The sequence below is a fragment of the Garra rufa genome, chromosome 8, assembly GCF_049309525.1.
Source record: "Garra rufa chromosome 8, GarRuf1.0, whole genome shotgun sequence".
NCBI classification, from domain to species: domain Eukaryota; kingdom Metazoa; phylum Chordata; class Actinopteri; order Cypriniformes; family Cyprinidae; genus Garra; species Garra rufa.
Window position 1 is genome coordinate 49,818,803 of NC_133368.1, and position 24,621 is coordinate 49,843,423.

Here is a 24,621-nt window from a genome sequence, read left to right on the forward strand (position 1 = left end):
ATATAAAAAAAATAAAATAAATAAATATATAAATATATTTATATTACATATTACATTAAAGTATTTATAATAATATAAAAAAAAAAAAAAAAAATATATATATATATATATATATATATATATATATATATATATATATATATATATGTGTATATATATATATATATATGTATAAGTCTCAAATATAATAAATGTTCGCAGTATTAGATATATTAAATATAAATATATGTATGTTAAATATATTACGTATTAAATATATGTCAGATATAAGTTTTTAGAATATATTATATATTAAATACATGTTTAATATATTATATCTCGGGTATATAGTTTGTTAAACTGTTAAATATGTAATATAAATATGTCTGATATATTATATATTTATTATATGTCAAATATCTAATACATAGCTGTCAGAAATGTTATATATTACGATATAATCAGACTGTGTGTGTGTGTCAGGTTTTCCTTGTGTTTTCCCCCCTTATTGGACTATATGTTTTGGTTTCTCCCCTTGTCTCCCCCCGTTGTACCAGTTCTATTGGTTTCTCCTTTGCCCATATTTGGTGTTTCCTGGTCATTAGCGTTATTCGCCCCACCTGTCGTTGTCAGTTACTCCCCTTTTTAAGTTGGTAGTTTTCCCCTATTCCTTTGTCCGTCAATATTGTTACCATTGGTTTCATATGTTTACGTTTCATCCCACGTTTCCTCCTGTCTCGTCGTCTGCTGTTTTTACCCAGTCAAAAGATTCATTAAAGACTTTCGCTTTTACTCCTTTGTTGTTTTGCCCGTTCCTGCACGCACCGTGACAGTGTGAAGGTTTAATGACTGGTTTATTGTCTTATTTCAGGCCAGGAGCTCAGTGGATCTGGAAGGTCTTCAGGCCAACAGCAGCTACACAGTGGAGGTCCAGGCCGTCTCTTACTGGGGTCAGATACGACTCAAGAGCAACAAAGCCTCCATCCAGCTCAACACGCAACTCACCAACCAGACGAGTACGAACAGAACACACTCACCTACAGCGATGTCTGTGATGAATAAGCAGAAATGATTCTATATGTCAAAGAAACCTGAACAAAATTCTACTTAGCTGTTTTGAACATAATAATAATAATATCTAGATAAAAAGTTTGTCAAGACAGAAAGAGATAAAACTGGACCAGAAAGTTTGAAAAAGTTTTGAACGTTTTAAAATGTTTGAACAGTTTAAAAAAGTTTAAGAAGATTTCCAGGTCAGTCAATACTTTGAAGTTAAAAATAGTTTTAAAAGCTTAATGTTTGATAGATAGATAGATAGATATAGATAGATATCATGTTTCTAGCACGTCTAGCATGTTGTTAGCATGTTTCTAGTATGATTAGCATGTTACTAGCATATTGTTAACATGATTATCAAGTTGCTAGCATGTATCTAACATGTTTTTAGCATGATTAGCAAGTTGTTAGGATGTTTCTAGTATGATAAGTACGTTGTCAGCATGTTTCTAGCATGATTACCAAGTTGCTAGCATGTTTCTAACATGTTTTTAGCATGATTAGCAAGTTGTTAGCATGTTTCTAACATGATTACCAAATTGTTAGCATGTTTCTAACATGTTTTACCATTATTAGCAAATTGTTATCATGTTTTTAGCATGATTACCAAGTTGCTATCATGTTTCTAGTATGATTAGTACGTTGTCAGCATGTTTCTAGCATGATTACCAAGTTGCTAGCATGTTCCTAACATGTTTCTAGCATGATTACCAAGTTGCTAGCATGTTTCTAACATGTTTTTATCATGATTAGCAAGTTGTTAGTATGTTTCTAGCATTATTACCAAGTTGTTAGCATGTTCCTAACATGTTTTTAGCATTATTACCAAGTTGTTAGCATGTTCCTAACATGTTTTTAGCATTATTACCAAATTGTTAGCATTTTTCTAACATGTTTTACCATTATTAGCAAATTGTTATCATGTTTTTAGCATGATTACCAAGTGGCTATCATGTTTCTAGTATGATTAGTACGTTGTCAGCATGTTTCTAGCATGATTACCAAGTTGCTAGCATGTTCCTAACATGTTTCTAGCATGATTACCAAGTTGCTAGCATGTTTCTAACATGTTTTTATCATGATTAGCAAGTTGTTAGTATGTTTCTAGCATTATTACCAAGTTGTTAGCATGTTCCTAACATGTTTTTAGCATGATTAGCAAGTTGCTATCATGTTTCTAGTATGATTAGCAAGTTGTTAGTATGTTTCTAGCATTATAACCAAGTTGTTAGCATGTTCCTAACATGTTTTTAGCATTATTACCAAGTTGTTAGCATGTTCCTAACATGTTTCTAACATGATTACCAAGTTGCTAGCATGTTTCTAACACGTTTTAGCATTATTAGCATGTTTCTAACATGTTTTTATCATGATTAGCAAGTTGTTAGTATGTTTCTAGCATTATTACCAAGTTGTTAGCATGTTCCTAACATGTTTTCAGCATGATTAGCAAGTTGCTATCATGTTTCTAGTATGATTAGTAAGTTGTTAGCATGTTTCTAGCATGATTACCAAGTTGCTAGCATGTTCCTAACATGTTACTAGCATGATTACCAAGTTGCTAGCATGTTTCTAACATGTTTTAGCATTATTAGCAAATTTGCTATCATGTTTCTAGTATGATTGTTAAGTTGCTAGCATGTTTCTAGCATGACTAGCAAGTTGCTAGCATGTTTCTGACGTGTTTTTAGCATTATTAGCAAGTTGTTAGCATGTTTCTAGCATGACTAGCCAGTTCCTAGCATGTTCCTAGCATATTTTTAGCATGATTAGCAAGTTGTTAGCATGTTTCTAGTATGATTAGCATGTTACTAGCATGTTTTTAGCATTATTATCAAGTTAGTTTGAATGAGTTTAAATGTTTCTTGAGCAGCAAATCAGTATATTAGAATGATTTCTGAAGGATAATGTGACTAAAGTAAGGATGCTGAAAATTCAGCTTGGCATAACAGAAACAAATTACATTTGAATGTAGATTCACATGGAAAAGAGTTGTTTTAATTAATAAAAATATTTCTGAATTTTACAGTATTTATAATCAAATAAATCTAGCTTTGGTCAGCAGAAATAACATCTTTGAGAAAAGTGTTTAGTTTGCAAATAAACACTGTAAGTGAAAATCAGCTTTGTTTTGTTGAGTATATAATGTAATGTATGGGTGTGTTTTGTTGGTTTAGAGGCCGTATCTAAGCTGAGGAGACCAGAGGTTCCTGATCTGGGTTTGGTGTCGATGAAACGAGCCGCTGGCGCTCTGGAGGTCGGCACACCGTATTACCAGGACTCACAACTACAGCTCCGCATCTACTGGAAGAAGAGAGGAGGTACAACACACAACAACACACCTGATAACACTGTACATCTGTGTCTAACATATCTATCTATCATCTATCTAATAGGATGCTAATCATGCTAGAAACCTAATGCTAACATGCTAATCATGCTAACAACATGCTAGTAACATTTTTATCATGCTAGCAACATGCTAGTAACATGCTAATCATGCTAGCAACATGCTAGTAACATGTTGATCATGTTAGCAACATGCTAATCGTGTTAGCAACATGCTAGCACAATGCTAGTAAATTTGCTAATCATGCTAGAAACATGTTAATAACCTGCTAATCATGCTAGCACAATGCTAGTAAATTGCTAATCATGCTAGAATCATGTTAACATGATAGTAACATGCTAATCATGCTAGCACAATGCTAGTAAATTGCTAATCATGCTAGAATCATGTTAACATGATAGTAACATGCTAATCATGCTAGCAACATGTTAGTAACATGCTAATAATGCTAACATCATCCTAGTAACATGTTAATCATGCTAGAAACATGTTAGCAAAAAACGTTAGTTTCTTGCTAATCATGTTTGCATGATGGTATGTTCATCATGATAGGATCATGCTAGTAGCATGCTAAGAACATGCTAGTAACATGCTAATTATGCTAACAACATGCTAGCACAAGGCTAGTAAATTGCTAATCATGTTAGAATCATGTTAATAACATGCTAATCATACTAGCAACATGCTAGTAACATGGCAATCATGCTAGCAACATGTTAGTAACACGTAAATAATGCTTACAACATGTTAATCATGTTAGAAACATGCTATTAAAAAGCAAGTAAATTGCTAATCATCCTAGAATCATGTTAGTATCTTGCTAATCATGTTAACAAGCTAGTAATAGCTAATCATGTTATAAATATGTTACTAACATGTTAATCAAGCTAGCAACAAGCTAGTAGCATGTTAATCATGTTAGAAACATGCTAGCAAATGTTAGTAAATGGTAATCATGCTAGTAACTTGTTAATCTTATTAACAACAAGCTAGTAATAGCTAATCATGTTAGCAACATGCTAGTAACATGGTAATCATGTAGGAATCATGTTAGTAACTTGTTGATCATACTAACAACTTGCTAGTAACTTGTTAATCATGTTTAAATATGTTAGCAAAATGTTAATAACATGCTAATCATACTAGCAACATGTTAGTAACTTGGTAATCATATTAGAAATATGTTAGCAAAATGCTACTAACATGCTAATCCTGCTAGCTACATGCTTGTAACATGTTAATCATGCTAACAACATGTTGGTAAATTGCTAATCATGCTAGAATCATGCTAGTATCTTGCTAATCATGCTAGCAACATGTTAGTAACATGCTAATCATAATGCTAACAACATGTTGATAAATTGCTAATCATGCTAGAATCATGCTAGTATCTTGTTAATCATGCTACCAACATGTTAGTAACATGCAAATAATGTTTACAGCATCCTAGTAACATGTTAATCATGCTAGGAACATGCTAATCATGCTAGCAACATGTTAGTAACAAGACAATCATGTTAGAAATATGTTAGCAAAATGTTAGTAACATGCTAGATAATGCTAACAACATGCTAGTAACTTGTTAATCATGTTAGCAAAATGCTAGTAAATTGCTAATCGTGCTAAAATCATGCTAGTATCTTGCTAATCATACTAACAACATGCTAGTAACATGGTAATCATGTTAGAAATATGTTAGCAAAATGTAGTAACATGCTAGATAATGCTAACAACATGCTAGTAACTTGTTAATCATGCTAGCAAAAAGCTAGTAAATTGCTAATCGTGCTAAAATCATGCTAGTATCTTGCTAATCATACTAACAACATGCTAGTAACATGCTGATCATGCTAACAACATGTTGGTAAATTGCTAATCATGCTAGTATCTTGTAAATCATGCTAGCAACATGTTAGTAACATGCTAATCATGTTAGAATTACGTTAGCAAAATGTTAGTAACATGCTAGATAATGCTAACAACATGCTAGTAACTTGTTAATCATGTTAGCAAAATGCTAGTAAACTGCTAATCGTGCTAAAATCATGCTAGTATCTTGCTAATCATACTAACAACATGCTAGTAACATGCTAATCATGTTAGCAACATGCTAGTAACATGTTAATCATGGTAGAATCATAGTAACTTGCTAACCATGCTATAAACATGCTAGTAACATGCTAATCATGCTACAATCATGCTAGTAATGTGCTAATCATGCTAGTAACATGCTAATCATGCTAGAATCATGCTAGTAATGCGCTAATCATGCTAGTATCTTGCTAATCATACAACATGCTAGTAACGTGCTAATCATGCTAGAATCATGCTAGTAATCTGCTAATCATGCTAGTAATGTGCTAATCATGCTAGTAACGTGCTAATCATGCTAGAATCATGCTGGTAATGTGCTAATCATGTTAGTATCTTGCTAATCATACAACATGCTAGTAACGTGCTAATCATGCTAGAATCATGCTAGTAATGTGCTAATCATGCTAGTAATGTGTAGGGTTGTTCCGATTCCGATACTAGTATCGGAAATGCCGCCGATACCACAAAAAAATCTAGCATCGGAATCGGCGAGTACTTGAACCCACGTACCGATCCGATACCATTTTCTTAAGATATAAGTTATTCCCGCTAGCAAATCAGAAGCCAGTTCTTCTTCGCGGCTCAGAATGCAAACAGTGTTGCCACAAGCAACCACTGTTTAGAGCAGCGAAGAAGAAATACAAATGTGCTAGCAGTTTGTCCGCTAAAACGGCGGCATGTCTCATATGTAGGGCTTTATGATTTCTGCGATGCGGAAAACACGGACGGAATCGCGGAATCCAGTCAAAATGGAACTTACAGTTTAACGCGGAACGTCACGGAATTTGTCAAAGTTTGATGCATTAATCAAAGGTAGTTCATTACGCTTAAATCAAATCGTGATATGGACTAATATTAAGCCCAAAACCGACTGTTTAAATATGAATTAATGTGTGGTTCTGTGTTAATGAATTGTACAGGCGCGTGGTTTGTTTACTCCCTGTTTCTGAAGCGCGCGGGACACTTGCGGTAATATTAAAGGGCTCCAGACTGTGACCAATTTTTCTGCCAGTGTTACTAATTTTCGTGAGCGGTCACACTGGCGCGACCACCGCGTTGTTCAACTCATAAGCTCTGCCATTTCTGTCTCAGATGAGAAACATAGAATGGCACGCGAAACAAAAGTGAAACTAACACGACACGTTTGAGCTGCTCAGCGCTGACCGTTTATCAGCTTGGACTGCAATGCAAACAAACTTGCACAAACCCCGAACAGCTTTATTCGGGAGCCAACGTTGATTTTGCAACACTGTTACGGCTGCGAGATGCAGTGAAGAGCATTTGAAAATGCCGCACAATGAATAAGGTTGCTGCGAGATCTAGTGAGAATCTTTCAAATTCTGCCCAAAATTCTCTGTTATAAACAGGGCTGATGTACATCAGAAAACCAGATTAGTAATACTAACTATATGAAAAAATATTACTGTCAAATGTATGTCATATAATAAAAATACTCTAGTTCACTGTATATATCACTGTATATTTGTTTTATTAAGGAATAAGTCTGAAGCACACAATAAAATAATTTATTAGTATTATCTACAGCTGTATGTACAATTACACACCCAGGTATCGGATTAGTACTCGGTATCGGCCGATACCCCGAGCCCAGGTATCGGAATCGGTATCGGGAAGGAAAAAAGGGTATCGGAACATCTCTAGTAATGTGCTAATCATGCTAGTATCTTGCTAATCATACAACATGCTAGTAATGTGCTAATCATGCTAGTATCTTGCTAATCATACAACATGCTAGTAATGTGCTAATCATGCTAGTATCTTGCTAATCATACAACATGCTAGTAATGTGCTAATCATGCTAGTATCTTGCTAATCATACAACATGCTAGTAATGTGCTAATCATGCTAGTATCTTGCTAATCATACAACATGCTAGTAACGTGCTAATCATGCTAGAATCATGCTAGTAACGTGCTAATCATGCTAGAATCATGCTAGTAATGTGCTAATCATGCTAGAATCGTGCTAGTAATGTGCTAATCATGCTAGTAATGTGCTAATCATGCTAGTAACGTGCTAATCATGCTAGAATCATGCTGGTAATGTGTTAATCATGCTAGTATCTTGCTAATCATACAACATGCTAGTAACGTGCTAATCATGCTAGAATCATGCTAGTAATGTGTTAATCATGCTAGTATCTTGCTAATCATACAACATGCTAGTAACATGCTAATCATGCTAGAATCATGCTAGTAATGTGCTAATCATGCTAGTATCTTGCTAATCATACTACATGCTAGTAACATGCTAATCATGCTAGAATCAGGCTAGTAGCGTAACTTTTTCAATATATTTTCAAAGGTATTTCAAACTTTCTTTGCCAACTTTCTCAAGCCAACTTCAAAGTGTGTCTGCACTTTCCTCATCTGGTTTGTGTGTTTCATTGAGTTTTATGATTGGAATCTCATCAGCACTCGATCTGGAGTAGAAATATTGAAAGCTTGTTCTCCTTTGGTGTCATATTCGCTGTCCTCTGCTCTGAAGCGCATGAATGAATGAGGCCTGATGATGCTGTGGTCCAGAGCTGTTGACTGTGATTCACTTTCCTGCTCTCAGTCTGTGAGCTATTAAAGTGATTGGTGGTTCGGAGGTGTTTCTGCTGACTCAAATCCTGCTCAGCGCTTTCATTCTTCCCGACTCAAAGCATCAGCTCAAGCTGAACTAATCGAACCTCTGCTTCAGCCAGAAATCACAAACTCACACTCAAGATATTACAGCCAGGGATGTGCAAAGCAACGTATTTCTGTCATTAGCTGGTCTTTCTAAATGACTAGTTGATTAAACAGATGCAGGATGACAAAATAACTTTTTTCCAGCACAAACTAAAACATTTAGACTCATTTAATTAAATATTTAAGTATTATTTAATTTAGTTTTAAATGTTTAATTGAATTAAAAAAGATGATGATAAATCAGCAAGATGCAGGATGACACTTTTAATATATATTTTGTTTATATCTAACTTTTTATTGAACAAACTAAAAAAAAAAAAGAATTTAATTGCTTTATTAAATTTATTTTCTAATTTTATTTTTGGCTAATTTAGAGATGCTGGATGAAATATTGTTTACTTTTTATTGCACAAACTAGAACATTTAATTTAATTTATTATTTATGTATTATTTAATTTAGTTGAATTTAATTAAAAACTAGATGATAAATTAGCAAGATGCAGGATGACGAATATATCTTTCTTTATTATATATTTATATCTGACTTTTTATTAAATTTGAATGATAATATTTTTTTATTTTAATTGAATAATTTATTTGCTTTATTACATTTATTTTTTACGATTTAAATTTATTCTAATTTTGAAAAAAAGGACTAGATCATAAAGCAGCAAGATGCTTGAAAAAAAAATTCTATTTTTTTGCACCAACTAAACAATTTAGACTAATTAAATTTATTATTTATGTATTATTTAATTTAGTTTTACATTTTGAATTGCATTTAAAAAAGACTAGATGATAAATCAGCAAGATGCAAGATGACAAATATATCTTTTTAAAATATATTTTTTTATTTTATTTTGTAAGTAATTATTTATTCAATTAATTTTCTTATTTTTAATTTAATTTAATTTAGAAAAAATGACTAGTTGATAAAACAGCTAGATGCAGGGAGACAGAATATCTTGAAAAGTTTAAAATAATTTTATTTAATTATTATTAATCTATTATTTAATTTAGTTTTTCATTTTTAATTGAGTCTAATTCAGTTAAACAAAATACTGTAGCACAAATTATTAAAATATGAATAATTTAATGTGTTATTTATTATTTTGTTTAATTTACGATTTTATTAATATAGTTACACTTAGAAATATTTATATAGACATTTTGGAATAGTTTATTATTTATTTATTCATGCATTTATTTTCTCATGATTAATGTAGTCTAAATTACAAAAATTAATAAAAATTGATTTTGATTGATAAAAATGTAGAATGACAGAATATCTTACATTTTTAGCAAGAAAACGAGAAAATTAACAATAGTTTAATGTATTATTATATGTTTATGTGTGGATTTTTAATTTTAAATTTAGTCTACTTTCTAAATGACTGTTTAATAAAACAACAAACTAGGAAATTTAGAATAATTTAATGTATTTTATTTAATTTATCTTGAACTTTTTAAAGTATAAACTACAAAATGTAGAATTATTTAATACATTTCTCTTCTCATTTTTAATTTAGTCTAAAAATGACTAAATAGCAATAATATCTTCAACTTTATGGTGTATTTATTTATTTATTTAGTCTAATTTTAGACAAATAGTTAATTTATAAATAACAGTAAAATGCAGAATGAAAAAATATTTCTTTTAATTTAGTCTAGATGAAATATCTTCAACTTTATGATGTGTTTATTTATTTATTTAGTCTAATTTTGGACAAATAATTAGTTGATTTATAAATAACAGTAAAATGCAGAATGAAAAAAATATATTAAATTTATTTATTTATTGATACGGAATTATTTTTTATAGCATATTAAGTAAAACAAACTAGGGAATTGAGAATAATTAAATGTATTTTATTTAATTTATATTGAATTTTAAAAGTACAAAATATAACATTCAGAATAATTTAATTCATTTATTTTTCATTTTTTAATTTAAAATGCCTAGATAAAATATCTTCAACTTTACGTGTATTTATTTATTTATTTAGTCTAATTTTGGACAAATAATTAGTTGATTTATAAATAACAGTAAAATACAGAATAAAAAAAAATATTGAATTTTTAGTTATTTATTGATACAGAATGATTTCTTTTTTTTATAGCATATTAAGTAAAACAAACTAGGAAATTTAGAATAATTAAATGTATTTTATTTAATTTATCTTTACCTTTTTAAAGTACAAACCACAAAATGTAGAATTATTTAATACATTTATTTTCTAATTTTTAATTTAGTCTAGAAAAATGGCTAGATGACAGAAATATCTTCAACTTTATGGTGTATTTATTTAATTTGTCTAATTTTGGACAAATAACTAGTTAATTTATAAATAACAGTAAAATACAGAATGAAAAAATATATAGAATTTATATTCATTTATTTATTTATTGATGCAGAATTATTTTTTATAGCATATTAAGTAAAACAAATTAGGAAATTTTGAATAATTTAATGCAATTTATTTAATTTATCTTGATTTTTTAAAGTACAAACTACAAAATTCAGAATAATTTAATTTGTTTATTTATTTATTTAAAAAAATGTCTAGATAAAATATCTTCATCTTTATGATGTATTTATTTATTTATTTATTTAGTCTAATTTTGGACAAAACTAGACAAAAAAATATATTGAATTTTTATTTATTTATAAATTTATTTATACATTTATTTAAATATTTTTTTAAATGTCTAGATAAAATATCTTCAACTTTATGGTGTATTTATTTAGTCTAATTTTTATTTATTTATTTATTGAGGCAGAACTACTTTTTATAGCATATTAAGTAAAACAAACTAGGAAATTTAGAAAAAAATAATGCAATTTATTTAATTGATCTTCAATTTTAAAAGTACAACTTATAACATTCAGAATAATTTAATTCATTCATTTTTGATTTAATACATTTATTTTCTCATTTTTAATTTAGATTTTTAATTTAATTTTAACTTTATATTGCACAAACTAGAACTTTTTTATTTTTTAATTTAAAATGTCTAGATAAAGTATCTTTAACTTTATGGTGTATTTATTTATTTATTTAGTCAAATTTTTATTTATTTATTTATTGATGCAGAATGTTTTTTATAGCATAAATAAAATAACAAACTGGGAATGTAGAATAATTTATAAATTTATATTTTATTAATAATTTGTATTTTATTCAATTTATCTTGAACTTTTTAAAGTACAAACTACAAAATGTAGAATTATTTAATAAATTTATTTTCTAAATTTGGATAATTTAGATTTTTTGTTTAATTTTAACTTTATATTGCACAAACTAGAACTTTTTTATTTTTTAATTTAAAATGTCTAGATAAAATATCTTCAACTTGTTAAAGTACAAACTACAAAGTGTAGAATTATTTAATTTATTTTCTCATTTTTAAGGAGATTTTTAATTTTATTTTGACTTTATATTGCACAAACTATAACATGTAGACTAGTTTCTCTGAATCTGGCGTGCGATGGAGTGTTTTCTATCTTTATTTATTTTAGTCAGTATTTTTTCTTCTTCTCCAGCTGTGATTCCTTTTTTCTGCGTCCAGAAATGTTGGGCTCCTTCAAAGGCTCTTTAATTTGGCCGACCGCAGTCGAGTCCCTCTGAAGGGCCGGAGCCCGTCGAACTCCATTATTAATCTGAAACATATCGCTTGACGTCCAAACGCTTGATGAATAATAAACGTGAGGCGTTGCATAAACACTGCTGATTAGACTCTACTGTTCTGTAATCGCCGCCGCCGCACCAAACCAAACCCTCATTCAAACAAACCTGCTCAGGTACTTCAGGATAATAAACACGAGATAGAAACGCCTGCTGACTACTGGCTCTATCTTTTCAGACTGATCCCACTTATAGTTTTCATCAAATTAAAGATTAAAAATCATCAAAATCCCATAGACTTAAATTGACGGAATGTCAAAATTCTAATTTAAACTTAATTTTGAATTATTACATTTATTTATTTATTTGTTCAAAATAAAAAAAAAAACATTTAATTTTTTATAGTAAAAACAAACAAACAGAAGATTTAAAATTATTACATTTATTTATTTATTTATTTATTTATTCAGAATTAAAAAAATATTTTTTTTAGCACAAACCTGAAATTTTCAAATGATTACTTAAATAATTTTATTACTTAATTCATTATGTAAAATGAAAAAAAAATATATTGTTTCATACCAAAAAACTGAAAATTTAAGAATGATTACATTTATTTATTTATTTTTATAGCAAAAAAAAAAAACTGAATATTTTTTATTTATTTATTCAGAATGAAAACATAGATATTTTAGAACAAACCTGAAAATTTCGAATTATTCCTTAATTAAATTATTAATTTATTAGTTCAGAAAGAAAAAAATATATAATTTTTTCATAGCAAAAAAAACAAACAGAAAATGTAGAATTATTACATTTTATTTATTAATTCAGAATGAAAAAAATATATAATTGTTTCATAGCAAAAACCAGAAAATGTTTAATTATTACATTTATTTATTGATGCATAATTAAAAAAATATATTGAGTTTTTAAAAACACAAACCAGAAAATTTTGAGTTATTACATTAATTAATTAATTAATTAATTAATTAATTAATTAATTTATTTATTTATTTATTCATTCATTCAGAAGGAAAAAAAAAAGATTTTTTATAGCCCAAACAAGAAAATGTAGAATTATTACATTTATTTATTAATCGATTTATTGATGCAGAATAAAAAAAATATGTATATTGAATTTGTTTAATAGCACAAACCAGAATTTATTTATTCATTTAATTGATTTATTTAAGTTTATTTTAAAATTTCTAAATGAATCTTCGAAAAATTATTAGTTGATAAAACAGTGAGATGAAGCAAGTATTTTTTTTTTTTTACTTTTTATAGCCAAACTAGAAAATTTAGAACAAGTAAATTATTATTTACATATTATTTGATATATTTTCTAATTTTTAATTTAGTCTAATTTAAGCAACAAGATGCAGGATAAAAAAGCTAGAAAATTAGAATTTAGTTTATAGATTTAATATTATTATTAATATGTTCTTCTATTTTTATTTTATTTCTTTATTTTATTTAATACTTTATTTTATTTAATATTTAACTTCTAGTCCAAATTAAAAAAATTAAAATGAATTTAATTCAATTTTTTGGCCACTATGTGTTGTTTGAATATATATTCTCTTTTTATTTTAGTAACAAACTGGTACAAAGTTACTATTTATATCAATGTGACAAACGAGTTGGATGTAATGTAAAGGATAACAATACTAACTACTATTTGTGTCATGTAATTTAGGATTATTAATGCATTACAATTCATAAGTAATCTACTGTAAAAACCAGACAGTAGATTTTTTTCACAAAACATATGCCGATATTTGTTTAATTTGTGTTGGCGTTTGATTTACAGATGCTGTCGCGAACCGTTATCACGTTCAATGGATGCCTGAATACTGCAGCCACAACCAAAGCGGAGCGCCGCAGAAATCAGTGACTCAGGTTAGTGTGTTCATGTTCGTAAGTATTTATGATCCAGGAGTTTTCTCAACAAGCCTCCTGCTCTCCATAAACGCAGCCTCTTACGGGACCAGAGCCTCATTTCTCTTCATTACTGAGGCTGATTAGCGCGTGTTGTTTCAGATGATGTGCTCACAATGTGCTCCAGTGCCTAAGAAAACACAAGCATTAAAATCACATTTCCAGGAAGCGGGAATGAATTTATCAAACCCCCAGAACGGCCCCACCGGAGTCTTAACCTGCGGGCCCGAGCCACGTTCTTCACTCCACCTCGTGCTAGCTGCTGGAGAAAGCGCACTTACGTGTTGTATTAGTATATACCAATTTAACATTATGTCACATATGCAAATATTGACGGTCAAAATTTGAAGACTTTTGGCCCCGTCTGCCTTTCATGTTTTAGGCGTCGCTTGGGTCTGTGTTTTCACTTTTTAAAATTTGTATTAGTTTTATTTTCCATTTTATTTTAGTTAAAGTTTTTTTTACATTTTTTTTAAGGGAGATTGGAACTTGTTAGTATCATACCTGAGACATTTGAATAAACAAACACCACTGTTTTCTTTATAAATTGTACAATTGTAGTTAAACTAGTAATAATAAATAATACTACGAGAATAAAGTCGAAATACTTTGAGTGTAAAGTCAAAATACGAGAATGAAGTCAAAATACTAAGATATTAAAGTCGTAATACTACGAGAATAAAGTCGAAATTTATTTAAATTTTATTCTCGTAGTACTTCGACTTTACTCTCGTAGTATTCCGACTTTATTCTCGTAGTATTCCGACTTTACTCTCGTAGTATTATGACTTTATTCTCATAGTATTCCGACTTTATTCTCGTAGTATTCCGACTTTACTCTCGTAGTATTCCGACTTTATTCTCGTAGTATTCCGACTTTACTCTCGTAGTATTACGACATTATTTTCGTAGTATTCCGACTTTACTCTCATAGTATTACTTTATTCTCGTAGCATTAAGACATTATTTTCGTAGTATTCCAACTTTACTCTCGTAGTATTATGACTTTACTCTCGTAGTATTACTTTATTCTCGTAGTATTACGACATTATTTTCGTAGTATTCCAACTTTACTCTCGTAGTATTACTTTATTCTCGTAGCATTAAGACATTATTTTCGTAGTATTCCAACTTTACTCTCGTAGTATTATGACTTTACTCTCGTAGTATTACTTTATTCTCGTAGTATTACGACATTATTTTCGTAGTATTCCAACTTTACTCTCGTAGTATTATGACTTTATTGTCGTAGTATTCCGACTTTACTCTCGTAGTATTACTTTATTCTCGTAGCATTAAGACATTATTCTCATAGTATTACGACTTTATTCTCGTAGTATTACGACTTTACTCTCGTAGTATCACGAAAATATTTTCGTAGTATTATGACTTTATTCTCGTAATATTCCGACTTTACTCTCGTAGTATTACGACTTTATTCTTGTAGTATTCCGACTTTACTCTCATAGTTTTTTTACTTTATTCTCGTAGTATTCCGACTTTACTCTCGTAGTATTACGACTTTATTCTCATAGTATTCCGACTTTACTCTCGTATTACGACTTTATTCTCGTAGTATTATGACTTTATTCTCGTAGTATTCCGACTTTATTCTCGTAGTATTCCGACTTTACTCTCATAGTATTACGACATTATTTTCGTAGTATTACGACTTTACTCTCGTAGTATTACGACTTTACTCTCGTAGTATTATGACTTTATTCTCGTAGTATTCCGACTTTATTCTCGTAGTATTCCGACTTTACTCTCATAGTATTACGACATTATTTCCGTAGTATTCCGACTTTACTCTCGTAGTATTATGACTTTATTGTCGTAGTATTCCGACTTTACTCTCGTAGTATTAAGACATTATTCTCATAGTATTACGACTTTATTCTCGTAGTATTACGACTTTACTCTCGTAGTATCACGAAAATATTTTCGTAGTATTATGACTTTATTCTCGTAGTATTATGACTTTACTCTCGTAATATTCCGACTTTACTCTCGTAGTATTCCGACTTTATTCTTGTAGTATTCCGACTTTACTCTCATAGTTTTTTACTTTATTCTCATAGTATTTCGACTTTACTCTCGTAGTATTACGACTTTATTCTAGTAATATTACGACTTTATTCTCGTAGTATTCCGACTTTACTCTCGTAGTATTACGACTTTATTCTCGTAGTATTCCGACTTTACTCTCGTAGTTTGACTTTATTCTCGTAGTATTACGACTTTATTCTCGTAGTATTCCGACTTTACTCTCGTAGTTTGACTTTATTCTCGTAGTATTCCGACTTTACTCTCGTAGTTTGACTTTACTCTCGTAGTATTACGACTTTATTCTCGTAGTATTCCGACTTTACTCTCGTAGTTTGACTTTATTCTCGTAGTATTACGACTTTATTCTCGTAGTATTCCGACTTTACTCTCGTAGTTTGACTTTATTCTCGTAGTATTACGACTTTATTCTCGTAGTATTCCGACTTTACTCTCGTAGTTTGACTTTATTCTCGTAGTATTACGACTTTATTCTCATAGTATTCCGACTTTACTCTCGTAGTATGACTTTATTCTCGTAGTATTCCGACTTTATTCTCGTAGTATTCCGACTTTACTCTCGCAGTATTACGACTTTATTCTCGTAGTATTCCGACTTTACTCTCGTAGTATGACTTTATTCTCGTAGTATTCCGACTTTACTCTCGGAGTATTACGACTTTACTCTCGTAGTATCACGAAAATATTTTCGTAGTATTATGACTTTATTCTCGTAGTATTACGACTTTACTCTCGTAGTATTACGACTTTATTCTCGTAGTATTACGACTTTACTCTCGTAGTATTACGACTTTACTCTCGTAGTATCACGAAAATATTTTCGTAGTATTACGACTTTATTCTCGTAGTATTACGACTTTACTCTCGTAGTATTACGACTTTATTCTCGTAGTATTACGACTTTACTCTCATAGTATTACGACTTTATTCTCGCAGTATTACGACTTTATTCTCGTAGTATTCCGACTTTACTCTCGTAGTATGACTTTATTCTCGTAGTATTCCGACTTTACTCTCGGAGTATTACGACTTTACTCTCGTAGTATCACGAAAATATTTTCGTAGTATTATGACTTTATTCTCGTAGTATTACGACTTTACTCTCGTAGTATTACGACTTTACTCTCGTAGTATTACGACTTTATTCTCGTAGTATTACGACTTTACTCTCGTAGTATTACGACTTTATTCTCGTAGTATTACGACTTTACTCTCGTAGTATTACGACTTTATTCTCGTAGTATTACGACTTTACTCTCGTAGTATTACGACTTTATTCTCGTAGTATTACGACTTTACTCTCGTAGTATTACGACTTTACTCTCGTAGTATCACGAAAATATTTTCGTAGTATTACGACTTTATTCTCGTAGTATTACGACTTTACTCTCGTAGTATTACGACTTTATTCTCGTAGTATTACGATTTTACTCTCGTAGTATCACGAAAATATTTTCGTAGTATTATGACTTTATTCTCGTAGTATTACGACTTTACTCTCGTAGTATTACGACTTTACTCTCGTAGTATTACGACTTTACTCTCGTAGTATTCCGACTTTACTCTCGTAGTATTACGACTTTACTCTCGTAGTATTACGACTTTACTCTCATAGTATTACGACTTTACTCTCGTAGTATTACGACTTTACTCTCGTAGTATTACGACTTTACTCTCGTAGTATTACGACTTTACTCTCGTAGTATTACGACTTTACTCTCGTAGTATTCCGACTTTATTCTCGTAGTATTACAACTTTACTCTAGTAGTATTATGACTTTACTCTCGTAGTATTACGACTTTACTCTTGACTTTACTCATAGTATTATGAAATTATTCTTGTACTATTTCGACTTTAATTTGTTTTATTTTTTAACATGGCACTAAAACGTTGTCACAGTATTCTTCTCATAAATGTGTTTGTCTTTTGCAGGAGAACTTCATCAATCTCCCTGGTCTGCTGTTCTCCTGTAAGTACAGGGTCACAGTTCACATGCTCAACGCCAAACGACGCACCAAAGACGAGAGCATCAGCTTCCTGACACCGTCTTGCGCGACCCTCAGGAGCAAGAGCGTTAAACCCATCGCCTGTCCTGGAGACACCGGTGAGCACGGAAACATTCATCAGTCATTAGGATACGGCGTTATACAGTTCATACATTTAGCTTGAAATATGAGATTTGAGGGATGTCATGTTAAAATGGAAAAACTAAAACTAACCAAAATTAAAATGGAAAATAAAGCAACTACAATTTTTTAAAAGTGAAAACAAAAAAAAACTAAAATTAAAATAGAAAGAAAACTAATATTACAATAATAAAAAAAAAATACTAAAACTTGAGCTAAAATTAAAATGGAAAATAAAACGGATAAAATTTGAAAAAAGTGAAAACAAAAAAATTAAAATGAAGAATAAAAACGTAAAAATGTGTTTAGTCTTAGTTTACAATAACAACCCTGGTACTTAAAGTGCTTAAAATAAAACCCTTAATAACTTTCATTCAGTGACCAGTTCCCTCATTTTTCATAAAATCAATGTTTTCTCTTTTTTCTTTCTCAATAAAAATTGGTGCAGTCTGATCGAATCCAGAAGTGTTTGCTGAGATTTGTGTGGTCTGAACCTGAACTCTCTGCTGTCCTCCTAACATATCTGATGTTTTTCTCAACCCCTCCAGCGCCGTTGAAGGTCTCAGCTACGCCTGAAAATCTGACAGCGACCTTCAGCTTCCACGACGGCAACGTGACGGCCGCTTTCCTCTGGAGAGTGTCTCGAACGCACCAGCAGCAGCCCGTCACGGGTTTCCAGGTCACTTGGGCGGAGGTTTCCAGCGTGAGTCGCCCCAACAGCCTTCCCAACAGCATCATTTCCCAATCGCAGATCCTGCCACCTGTAAGTCGTCTTACACACGCAGACATAAATTACACTTGCATTACGTGTTCTTGGCCCACGCTTTCTCACCCGAGCGCCTCTCGTGGAAAATGGGTTACATATTTAAGGCCAAGAGCGTAAAATATGATCCACAATCATCTGGTGTGTGTAACGCCAGCGCTGGATCCGGCTGATGGATGAGGCGCTGCATGAGGCTCCGAGGCTGTTCCTTTTGTCACCTTTTACTACGCAGAGTAAAATAATATACAACAAACAAAAATACTAAAAAAAAAAAAATAGAAAACGGATGAAAATTTAAAAATAAAAGGTAATTCAAAATAATAAATCCTATAAATGTTAATTTACATAACATTTATATGAAAAAAAATATTTTAGTTTTTTTTTATTATTAGTATTTTTTTAAGTTGTATATTATTTTACATTTTTTAAATAAAAATATATTATTATTATTTTTTTTTTTAAATAGCATATTAAAATTATAAATGGAAAATAACTAAAACTGATTACTAAAATTAATGCATACTGAAAATAACATTTATATAATATATATATATATATATATACATTATGTAAATGCATAATAAAATTACTAACTGGGCATAAACAAAATTTTATTTAATTTATCTTTTTCCAAAATAACAATATTACAAAAATAATAATAAAAATGAGAAAAAAACATACAAAATACTAATAAAATAAACACAATTAAATTGAAAACTGAAAATATAAAAATAAAAGCTAATTCAAAATAATAAATTATATAAATGTAATGTATAACTAGGCATAAACTAAATTATATTAAACCTAAATAATAATTATAAAAAAAAACAATAAAGAAAGAGAAAAAACACATACAAAATACAAATAAAAAAAATAAGATCAATTGAAAACTGAAAATAAAAGTTAATTCAAAATAATAAATCATATAAATATAATGTAAATGCATACTAAAATTACTAACTAGGCATATATTAAATTAAATTGAACCTAAATAATACTATTTAAAAAAATAAAAATGAGAAAAAACACATACAAAATACAAAAAAAAAAACTAAAATTAAATTGAGAACTGAAAATATAAAAACAAAAGCTAATTCAAAATAATAAATATATAAATGTAATGTAAATGCATATTAAAATTACTAACTGGGCATGAATTAAATTAAATTAAATTTAATTAAACCAAAATAATAATATTACAAAAATAATAATAAAAAATAGAAAAACACATAAATACTAATAAAATAAACACAACTAAATTGAAAACTGAAAATATAAAAATAAAAGCTAAAAAAAAACATAAATGTAATGTAAATACATTATTACTAACTAATTACTAATTACTAACTAGGCATAAACCAAATTAAATTAAATTAACCCTAAATAATAATTATTTAAATACAAACAATAAAAAAGAGAACAATACATACAAAATACTTAAAAAAAATTAAGTTAAATTGAAAACTGAAAATAAAAGTTAATACAAAATAATAAATCATATAAATGTAATGTAAATGCATACTAAAATTACTAACTGGGCATATATTAAATTAAATTGAACCTAAATAATACTTTAAAAAAAAAGAAGAGAAAAACGCATACAAAATACAAAAAAAAATAGAATTAAATTGAGAACTGAAAATATAAAAATAAAAGCTAATTCAAAATAATTAATATATAAATGTAATGTAAATGCATACTAAAATGACCAACTAGGTATGAACAAAATTAAATTAAATTAAACCAATAATATGAATAATAATTATAAAGATTAGAAAAAACATTCAAAATGCTAAAAAATAAACTAAAATTAAATTGAAAACTGAAAATGTAAAAATAAAAGTTAATTCAAAATAATACATCATATAAATGTAATGTAAATCCATACTAAAATTACTAACTGGGCATATATTAAATTAAATTGAACCTAACTAATACTATTAAAAAAAATTAAATGAGAAAAACACATACAAAATACAAAAAAAACAACTTAAAATTAAATTGAGAACTGAAAATATAAAAAGAAAAGCTAATTAATAAATATGATTAATAAATATTACATTAATATAAATGTAATGTAAATGCATGCTAAAATGACTAACTGGAAATAACAAACTGAAAATGTAAATGCATACTAATGCATACTGAAAGTAACTAAAACTGAATAAATAAATAAATAAATAAATATTTAAAATATTAAGTAAAATTTCGCATAAATATGAATATAACAATTACATTATATATAAAAAAAACATAATATTTTATATTATTTAATATATAATTAATATAATTTAATAGCATTTAATATTTAAACTTTAAATATTATCCAATAAATGTAAAGCTGAAAAATACACATTTCAGCTATGTCACCCGTTCCTAATGGGCAGGTTTATCTTGAAGTAAATCATTTATTGAAGTTATTAGTGTTCATATGGTAAGTATTAGTTTTGAGCTCATTGTTCATCTGACATCAGCGCTGTCAAACATTAAAATAGCAGATCTTCTCCATCACTAACACTGGCTGCTTTCCTTCTAGAACAAACAGTTCCGCTTTAATCGACTCCATCAGATTGAAATACATCAAATCCAATTGCTCAGATGTTTTCTGATGTCCGGTTCGAGGCACGCCATCATTATCAGACTGGATTCGTGTCTGAATGTGGAATCTGACATGTTTATGGATGATTTCATTCTTTGCAACACAAACTTGAAGAGAAACATCTACATGAGCTTCTTTCATAAATATTTTGATTCAAATAATCTAGAAATAACTGAAACGGAAAAAAAAATAATAATAAAAATGAGAAACATGCATAAAACCATTGGCCAAATCTGTAAATGTAATGCAATTCAAAACATAAATATTACCTTTTTTTGTATGGATAATCAAAATAAAATAAAAAATAAAAATAATTAACACTAAGAAAAATTACTAAAAATTATATAGAAATAATTGACAAAATATAAATATTAAAAAAACTTTAAAATATAAAGAATCAATGAAAAAAATTAAGAAAAAAAAAAAACGATTTAGAACAATTATATAGAACAAATGTTCAAAATATAAATATAAAAAAAACTATTAAATATAAATGACACATGTAAAAAAGACAAAAACAGTTGAACAGACAGAAAACCTTTTTTTTCTTTCTTTTTTTTTTTTTTTTTTTTTTTTTTTTTTTTACAATTTCTGGGGGAATAAAATGTATAAAAGCAAGCAAATTATATATGAACAAATCCTAACTAAAACTAAAATTAAATTGAAAACTGAAAATATAAAAAATAAAAGCTAATTCAAAATAATACATTATATAAATGTAATGTAAATAAATGCATACTAAAATTACTAACTGGAAATAAGTAATATTAAAAAAATAATAAAAATGAGAAACATGCATATTACCTTTTTTTTGTATGGATAATCAAAATAAAATAAAAAATAAAAATAATTAACTAATAAAAATTATATAGAAATAATTGACAAAATATAAATATTTAAAAAACTTTAAAATATAAAGGATCAATGAAAAATTTAAGAAATAAAAATGATTTATAACAATTATATAGAACAAATGTACAAAATATAAATATAAAAAAACTATTAAATATAAATGACACAAATGTAAAAAAGACAAAAACAGTTGAACAGACAGAAAACCTTTTTTCTTTTTTTTTCTTTTTTTTACAATTTTTGGGGGAATAAAATGTATAAAATCAAGCAAATTATATATGAACAAATCCTAACTAAATCTAAAATTAAATTGAAAACTGAAAATAAAAAAATAAAAGCTAATTCAAAATAATACATTATATAAATGTAATGTAAATAAATGCATACTAAAATTACTAACTGGAAATAAGTAATATTAAAAAAATAATAAAAATGAGAAACATGCATATTAACTTTTTTTTGTATGGATAATCAAAATAAAATAAAAAATAAAAATAATTAACACTAAGAAAAATTTATAAAAAATTATATAGAAATAATTGACAAAATATAAATATTAAAAAAACTTTAAAATATAAAGGATCAATGAAAAAAATAAGAAATAAAAATTATTTAGAACAATTATATAGAACAAATGTACAAAATATAAATATAAAAAACTATTAAATATAAATGACACAAATGTAAAAAAGACAAAAACAGTTGAACAGACAGAAAACCTTTTTTTTTTTTTTTTTTTTTACAATATTTGGGGGAATAAAATGTATAAAATCAAGCAAATTATATATGAACAAATCCTAACTAAAACTAAAATTAAATTGAAAACTGAAAATATAAAAAATAAAAGCTAATTCAAAATAATACATTATATAAATGTAATGTAAATAAATGCATACTAAAATTACTAACTGGAAATAAGTAATATTAAAAAAAATAATAAAAATGAGAAACATGCATATTACCTTTTTTTTGTATGGATAATCAAAATAAAATAAAAAATAAAAATAATTAACACTAAGAAAAATTTATAAAAAATTATATAGAAATAATTGACAAAATATAAATATTAAAAAAACTTTAAAATATAAAGGATCAATGAAAAAATTAAGAAATAAAAATTATTTAGAACAATTATATAGAACAAATGTACAAAATATAAATATAAAAAACTATTAAATATAAATGACACAAATGTAAAAAAGACAACAGTAGAACAGACCGAAAACCTTTTTTTTTTTTTTTTTTTTTTTTTTTTTTACAATATTTGGGGGAATAAAATGTATAAAAGCAAGCAAATTATATATGAACAAATCCTAACTAAATCTAAAATTAAATTGAAAACTGAAAATATAAAAAATAAAAGCTAATTCAAAATAATACATTATATAAATGTAATGTAAATAAATGTATACTAAAATTACTAACTGGAAATAATTAATATTAAAAAAATAATAAAAATGAGAAACATGCATATTACCTTTTTTTTGTATGGATAATCAAAATAAAATAAAAAATAAAAATAATTAACACTAAGAAAAATTACTAAAAATTATATAGAAATAATTGACAAAATATAAATATTAAAAAAACTTTATAAAGGATCAATGAAAAAAAAGAAGAAATAAAAATGATTTAGAACAATTACATAGAACAAATGTATACAACATATAAATATAAAAAAACCTATTAAATATAAATGACACAAATGTAAAAAAGACAACAGTAGAACAGACCGAAAACCTTTTTTTTTTTTTTTTTTTTACAATATTTGGGGGAATAAAATGTATAAAATCAAGCAAATTATATATGAACAAATCCTAACTAAAACTGAAATTAAATTGAAAACTGAAAATATAAAAAATAAAAGCTAATTCAAAATAATACATTATATAAATGCAATGTAAATAAATGCATACTAAAATTACTAACTGGAAATAAATAATATTAAAAAAATAATAAAAATGAGAAACATGCATAAAAGCATCGGCCAAATCTGTAAATGTAATGCAATTCAAAACATAAACATTACCTTTTTTTGCATGGATAATCAAAATAAAATAAAAAATAAGACTAAGAAAAATTAATAAAAATTAGATAGAAAATATAAATTTCTTTTATTACGTTTACAAAATATAAATATAAAAAAACTATAAAATATAAATGACAAATGAAAAAACAACAACAAAAGTACTAAAGCTTTAACTAAAATTAAAACATTAATAATAACCTTTTTTACCATTTTTGGGGGGAATAAAACGTTGTATAAAATCAAGCAAATTATATCTGAACAAATTCCTTTGTAAAAACCTTCAGGATATAGTCAGGAATACAAATGTAAAGTCTGGTGTGTAAAAGTGCTACTGAAGTGGAGATTTATGGCTCAGTGAAGGAGAAAAAAACTCTTGGCCTTTAAAAATATGGATTTTAATTTAAATTTATTGACACAAATAGATAAAGTGCTGTAAAAG

General features: G+C 27.7%; 2 protein-coding genes across 2 annotated transcripts in view; one reads left to right on the forward strand and one right to left on the reverse strand.

Moving 5' to 3' along the window:
• LOC141340236 (anosmin-1-like) overlaps nt 1-581 on the reverse strand; it is a 32,962-nt gene extending 32,381 nt beyond the window's left edge. Inside the window, exon 1 of the mRNA XM_073845160.1 lies at nt 534-581. Coding sequence (XP_073701261.1) covers nt 534-581 — 48 coding nt within the window. The remainder of the gene's footprint in view (nt 1-533) is intronic.
• A 102-nt stretch (nt 582-683) lies between these two features.
• Nucleotides 684-24,621, forward strand: part of LOC141340237 (anosmin-1-like) — a 29,878-nt gene continuing 5,940 nt past the window's right edge. The window contains exons 1-6 of the mRNA XM_073845161.1: nt 684-728; nt 851-995; nt 3,213-3,356; nt 13,618-13,706; nt 17,746-17,917; nt 18,488-18,702. Of these exons, the coding sequence (XP_073701262.1) occupies nt 684-728; nt 851-995; nt 3,213-3,356; nt 13,618-13,706; nt 17,746-17,917; nt 18,488-18,702 (810 nt within the window). The remainder of the gene's footprint in view (nt 729-850; nt 996-3,212; nt 3,357-13,617; nt 13,707-17,745; nt 17,918-18,487; nt 18,703-24,621) is intronic.